This window comes from Chrysemys picta, chromosome 4 (genome assembly GCF_011386835.1).
Source record: "Chrysemys picta bellii isolate R12L10 chromosome 4, ASM1138683v2, whole genome shotgun sequence".
Taxonomy (NCBI): domain Eukaryota; kingdom Metazoa; phylum Chordata; order Testudines; family Emydidae; genus Chrysemys; species Chrysemys picta.
The window spans coordinates 93,026,965-93,034,125 of record NC_088794.1 but is presented as its reverse complement, the minus strand read 5'-3'; the positions used below and the strand labels follow the sequence as shown (position 1 = coordinate 93,034,125).

The following is a 7,161-nucleotide window of genomic DNA, read 5'->3' as shown; positions in this document are numbered from 1 at the left end:
TTGTTTAATTCAATACACAGAGTGTATTTGCTTCCTTAATCTTAGTTATGTATTTGAATGGGAAGGAAAATAAATTTAATTAGATACCCCCATTAACTTAATTATATTTCTGCCTCAAAATAGTATACCTACAGTAGTTACCGGTAACACCAAAAGGTAGTAAAAAATGAAGGAAGTTAGTGAAGAAAATATTTCTCTGATTTTTAGTGTACTGTGGGTGTCTGACAGCACGGTATGCACATGCACTGCTATTATAGCAGTGTCAGTCCCAGGATTTTAGAGAGACAAGGTGGGTGAGGTAATATCTTTTATTGGACCCAGCTTCTGGTGGTGAGAGAGACACACTTTCAAGCTACACAGAGCTCTTCCTCAGGTCTAGGAAAGGTACAGCTAAATACAAGATTGAACAGATAGTTTAACATAAGTAGTTAGCACATATTCTAAGGAATCATTCAATGTGAAGTGGCCTGTTAACAACCCTGTAGTCATAGGACAAAAAGTGGAGTTAGAGGGTTACAATGTGTAAGCCATAAAATCCAATGTCTTTATTAAGACCACGATTTTTAGTGTTTTAGGCTCATCTTTTGAAAGTGTTGTGAAGGTTTCCTTTGAGGATGAGGACTGATATCTCAGCTATACAGTGATCACTTTGTGAAAAGTGGTCACCCACAGGCTATATGATGTTTTTTGTCTTGTATCATTTTCCTGTGTGAGTTCATTCGAGAGCATAGTGCTTGTCTGGTTTCACCCACATAGTTGTTACTGGGGCATTTAGTGCACTGGATGAGGTACACTAAGGCCTGGTCTACACTGGGGAGGGCGGGAGGGAGGAATTGATCTAAGTTACGCAACTTCAGCTATGTGAATAACGTAGCTGAAGTTGACGTACTGAGATCTACTTACTGCAGTGTCTTCACTGCAGTAGGTCGACTGCTGATGCTCCCCCGTCGACTCTGCCTATGCTTCTCGCTCAGGTGGAGTACTGGAGTTGATGGGAGTGTGCTCAGCGGTCGATTTATCGCATCTTCACTAGACGCAATAAATCGACCCCCGCTGGATCGATCGCTCCGGAGGTAAGTGTAGACATGCCCTAGATGTTGTGATAAGCATGTCTAGGACCCATGGATCTTGAAAGGTGTGTTGTGGGAGGTGTGTGTATTACAGTCAGTTTCACTGTTTCTCCTGCACAGTCAATTTCTCCCTGGCTGAAAATAACCTTTGTAAACATCAAAGAAACAGAAAACCCTTAGTAATTTATTCAATTTTTTAAGCAAAAGCTAGACATCCTATTTAAAAGGTGCCCTATTAGAAACTGGATTTTTTTTAAATAGTTATAAAATTATAGTTGACAGCATCCTTTTAAGGCAGGGCCACCTGAGTTCAACTAGGGAATTGCAATACAATTAAGTGAATACATGTACTGTAAGTTAGGATGGAAGTCACACAAGAGAAAGAAAGAGTTTGAGTGACACTGATACTGGGCATTCTGGTTGGCTGACACAAATGTCATCTTGTGCTGGACAAGGATCCCTGGTTTTCAAATGGTTAATATGCTTTGTGTTACTGAACCACATTCCCCTGTCACTGTATTACTTCTAAGGCTACATCACAACCAAGTTACATTTGTTGTTCTCTCACTTCTTTTAGGAAGCAATGACAATAATTGCTGATGCCCAGAGGCGCCTGCTGTGATATTAGAGCAGACTGCTGCTATCCACCAACTCACTAGTGCACATGGACCACCTATAAGACCAGCCTCACCAAAGTAAATCCTATGTATTATTTTGATACACACACATTTGTGCACGTGGATCTCAGATGGCCACATCCCTTACATATTTATTTAATTGAGGAAAATTAAAGTACACTGTATGCAAATATATAGTTTTTAATCAATTAGAACTTAATTACTTTTAATTAAGTATTTTAATATTTTATTAAGCCACATTTCTCAGTGGAAGCAATAGAGATGCAAATTTTTACATTTTAAAACAAAAACTGGTTTTAAGTTACAAGTACCCAACTGCAAAAAAAAAAAAAAGGCAGCTGGTATCTTTGTCTGTTGGCATTAAAAACTTTTTGGCATTCAGACAATACAAAAGCAGCTCGGATTTACTTAAGTTTTCCACAACAACAATAATCACTTTCAGCCTGAAGACAAATATGCCAAATTTTATCCCACAAGGAACATTTTTGAGAAAGATGCAAGCTACTGAAGATCTGCTCTTAGAATGGAATGGCTATTTCAAACTTAACCACAGCTTTGCTTCTGGACTGCTATTGTTAACCAACTCTGTCTGTTTGCCTTTGTATTCAGAACACTCAGGGGATAATCATTTGTACAAATTACTAGGTTTAGTGATCTCAAAATAATGAGATGAGATTAAATGAATTTAGATTAAAGAGGGGCCAGAACTGTGGAGTATGGATCCAGAATTTACCCAAACTCAGATATTTTCTGATTCTGGCGCATCTCCAATTGAGAACACTTATCTGTAATTATGCTTTCTGGAGACAGGAAAAGCAGGTGAAATAACTACATTTTTTACCACTCACTAAAACATATGTTTTCAAAGGAAAACTCTAAAGCTAAACAATGCAGAGCACTGAAGAAAGCTCATGCCCTTTTCTTGTGCAAATACACACACCCTTATTATCAACCCTAGGCACTTCTTGATGCCACCCTGACAGTACTGAATATGGAGCAAAACCCTCTTTTCCCCGAAGAATAGGCATCCTGGGGATAGTTTACCAACATTACATATTTATCAATGGAAAAGCATCACTGGCTTAATCCCATTGATTCACACATTGCACAGGAACACAAGAGCTCAGTAAGAACATACAGACATGCTCATACAAAAATATTTTAATGCTATTATTAAAGCTCCACTCACACACTTCACCCAGAAGTGAAGTCTAGCTGAGACATTCTGTATTTGGAGAAGCTACGAAACATAGTTGAGTTATCAGCTGTGTTGGTCATTTGCAGATACCTTAGCCCTTTGGTGTTCCTGTCTGAAGCTTTCATGTATTCAGTGTCCTGCAACCAGTCAATAGCCTAATTACAAGGCTGCATCTTATTTCCTTTTGGCATTCTTGAGCACCCTTCTTTTCATGCCCAAAGTAAGGGCTTTTAAAATAGCTTCCTTGTTGTTCATAATATTGTAGCGGCTTAATTCCAGCAGCCTATCAAATTCATTGGGTTGATATGTGAAGTTCATAGAATGGTAAGGAGATTTTTCTCCTTCAACAGGGAAGTTGCCAAAGGATTTCTCATCTTCTGTCTCACGCTCGACTCCTGCAGACAGAAAATCAGACATTAACAGTATTCACAGATCCCCTTAACAAGATGCTCCCATGTTTGTGCAGGAGCAGAAGGAGGTACTACCATCATGGTTTATCATAAACCTGCCCACAAGTTGATGATAGATAGATAGATAGATAGATAGATAGATAGATAGATAGATAGATAGATAGATAGATAGATAGATAGATAGATAGATAGATAGATAATTGGCTCCACCAACTCTGCAGAAGGCTCTTTTGTCCTGTCACTGGGTGCAAGCAAGGTTCCTGACAAGGTGAAAATAGGTGTATGTTTGAAGCACTTTAACCACATAGGATTTTCAAGCCCTATACGTGGTTCCTATCTCACAGGCAGTGTGAATGGTTTTAATTCAGAACTTTTTCAGCTACAGAGGGGAACCCAGAGTCCCTTATCCCCAGTACTCCTCAGCTTTGCATTCAGACCTTTGGACAATACAATTCCATATGCCAATGTTGTTACGGTTCATAAAACCAAACACCACAGAGCCCATTGCCATTATCCTAATACAAAATTTCAGCTTAAACTCAGACTACAACATTTTAAAAATGAGGCCAAAGCTATGACAGAAGCCCCAACCCCGAGGAACCCAGAATCTCTGGTAATGGAGTAAAGAGGGCTTCTGAAAACTGAACTAACGGTACACCTGAACGAATATACTCTATATGACAAAAACTACTTTGGAATATTTGAATACATTAAAACAGTTTTAAACAGATGGTCTGTTCCACCACTGACTGGCAGCTAGAGTAAGGAACACCCAACCTTTATATTTCTGCATTTAATATTATAAATATTTAATCACTTTAAGTAGCACATTAATCATATTTTCTTGCGATACTGAAGATGGATATTCTGGTGGCCGATGTCCAATATATATTTACTGCTCCAAATGATTCTTCTTGTAGGGCAGGTTTACACTACAAATTTGGAGCTGCACTGCTGTAGCGTGTCTGGTGAAGATGCTGTAAGCCGACTGGATGGAGGTCTCCCACCTCTATGAGCTATGTCAGTGGGAGAAGCTCTTCTGCCCACATAGCACAGTCTACACCGGGGTTAAGGTCGGTTTAACTACATCACCCAGGGATGTGGATTTCTCACACCCCTGAGTGACGTAGTTATGCTGCAGTAAGCATGTAGTGTAGACCAAGTCTTAGGTTCTTAGGGTTCAACGTTGTAAGGTGCTAAGTAACCCATGACTATGGGGCTAAAAATGCTCAGCACCATGTATAATTGAACCTCGCCTACACACTTCCTTACCTGGTGCCTTGTATTTCTGGAATGTGTTGTTCACCAATGGAAAGTGAAGCACTATCGGAACTTTAGGATTGCGATGATCCACGAACATATAACACTCCTTGGGCTTCTGCTTATCTGTTTCACTCACAACAATGTGTGGAAAGGGGATTTCCCGTTCTTCACAATACTTCTGGGCCTGATGCAGCACCTGAACTCAGAAGACAAAAAGTAAAGTTATTTTCTTTACTAGATGAGATCTAAAAATCAGATGGTGCCAGATATTCAAAAGTGCTCAGCTCCCATTTAGGCATCTAAATAAAGATGAGATTTTTCAAGTGCACAGCACTCTGAAGTTCCCATTCTGACCTCATGGCCAGATTTACAGAAGAGCTCAAAAGAGTATATGTCTACATAGTGCTTAACACAGTGGGGCTTCAACCTCAGCCTCCAGGTACTATTGTAATATAAATGTTATCATCAATGATAACAATGTAGTTGTCTGATTTGGCTATTGTTCTCTCTAACCACTAAAAAATGCCCCCCTCCGAAAGCCAGGGACAGAACCCAGGATTCCAGTCTCCAATATTCTATTGCTGTCTAGCCAACAGCTGGGCAACCCACTGGCAAAGTGTGCGTCGTGTCGCGTCCCCCTGTAGTGGCTGCTCCATACAGAGAAGAGCAATTATTCTTGTAACTCAAGTAAAGGCTTGTGCTGGGAATGTGAAAATCCAGAGTTCAAACTCTGCTGATGATCCATATGGCAAAGGATTTTTTTTTACTGCAAGCAATAGAATTAATTTTTTCCAGTTTTCTTTTTTTTTAATTGGTTTATTTAAGTAACACGGCGAGAAAACATCCTTCAAACATGCTTTATATATTTTTTTTAAATCTGTATATTATGGTGTGCCACATTTTGGTCATTTATCACACATTTTGATTGTTGGTGTCACACACTGGCAGTTTGTGGGATGAGAAATTTACTTTGAAACTTCTCTTCCTTGTGTTTTTAAATCTATGTCAAGGGCCCTCAGAGCCCGGAATGTGCAGTGTCATGTTGAATTTCTAAATATACATAATGTTCATTTAACATGGCATTTTTAAGTATAGAAAAAATGATTCATCTCATATGGAAATGGTTATTTTTTAGACTGATATTTGTCCATCAGGAACTGGACTGAGACCATCAATTTATTTCAGGTAAATCACTAAACAGCCATCAGTTGGAAATCTACTAAATTGATCTTGGATTCAAACCAATTACTACAGGCTCATTGATTTTTAAAGCCAGAAGGGATAAATATGATTATCTAATCTGGTCTCCTGCATAACATGCCACAAAATTTCACCCAGTAATTTCTGCAGCAAGCCCCAAAACTTGACGAAAGGTCGTATAATGCATTATACCCAGTAATAATTCTCTCAGTCATTGAGATATGTCTAAATAGGGCATTTGACCATTCTGATTTCATCCATGATGTCCTGGTCAGCACGCACATGTGTTTGCCTAATTCTACTCCTTTTTGTCTCTCACCTCAAATGGAGCTTCCCAAGAGTAGTTGAATGACAAGATGACATCTACATCTCTCTCTGGCTGAAGCACCAAAGGAAAGGGAGAATTGATAGAGAAAACCCCATCTATCAAGTACAGGCTGTGTTCCATTGGAGTTAGCTGGTTGGGAAAGGCATCCTGGTGAGTGCCTGAAAGACCCCAAAATCATACTGGTCACTGAAGTACACAAAACACATCAATCTAATTTCAGAGAAAAGGTGAAAATCATCTGGGACCCTAAGGAGAAATGTTTAAATACCCTGGAATTACATTAACTGTACTCCCACACCCCAACACCCAGACACCACCAAATCAAAGTAAGTTACCTCCACCCTGGACTCTCAGCAAAACAAGACAAATCAAAAAAGATCTATATCTGAGCACCACAGAAAAGCTGATAAGCAAACACCACCACAGGAACCAAGCATCTCATGTGCATTAACTAATCTGTCCTTACAACACCCCTTTAAGGTAGGGAAGAGAGATTAAGTGACTTGCCCACAGAGAGTCAGTAGCAGAGCTCAAAACAGAACCCAAAGCTCTCTAATTCCTGATCCAGTACCCTAAGCACAAGCCCATCCTTCCTTCTGGGACAGATAACTTTCATATATGGCAATTTCCAATACAGTCAAAAGGGATTTGGGATGTTTTTGCTCTGAATTATATAAGCCCAAGTCTGCTGTCATATATACAAGTACAGCTAACTCCTATCATTGCGGTTGTCTGTTTGTAAATGAAGACTGCATTTGGCCAACAGCATTTCCATTGGTGGTGTAGGAGATCTGGTTTACACAAACCCCAGTGGCAGCAGATACAACATGTTTTAACTTGTTTAAGACAGCAACTGCATTTTGATCAGCCTTCTATACTGCCAATTGAATGGTTTGCTCAGAGCAGCATCTTGCCCATTTTATAAGCTTTACAGCGGTATGTACTTAGATGACACATACTTGCACTGTCACTGCCCGGTCATCTTTCTCTTCCTAACTGTCCCCAATTCCTCTGACACACAGCCTGGTTTCTCTCACACAGAATCTTGTTACCC

General features: G+C 39.7%; 1 protein-coding gene across 5 annotated transcripts in view; it reads right to left on the bottom strand.

Moving 5' to 3' along the window:
• Positions 1–1,884: 1,884 nt before the first annotated feature.
• Positions 1,885–7,161, bottom strand: part of LOC101935501 (cytosolic phospholipase A2 zeta-like) — a 38,485-nt gene continuing 33,208 nt past the window's right edge. For all 5 annotated transcript variants that reach the window (XM_042849405.2, XM_065593056.1, XM_065593057.1 and 2 more), the window contains 3 exons: positions 6,099–6,265; positions 4,589–4,775; positions 1,885–3,301 (listed from right to left, as the gene is read on the bottom strand). In XM_042849405.2, coding sequence (XP_042705339.2) covers positions 3,081–3,301; positions 4,589–4,775; positions 6,099–6,265 — 575 coding nt within the window. In that variant the 3' untranslated portion in view covers positions 1,885–3,080. The remainder of the gene's footprint in view (positions 3,302–4,588; positions 4,776–6,098; positions 6,266–7,161) is intronic.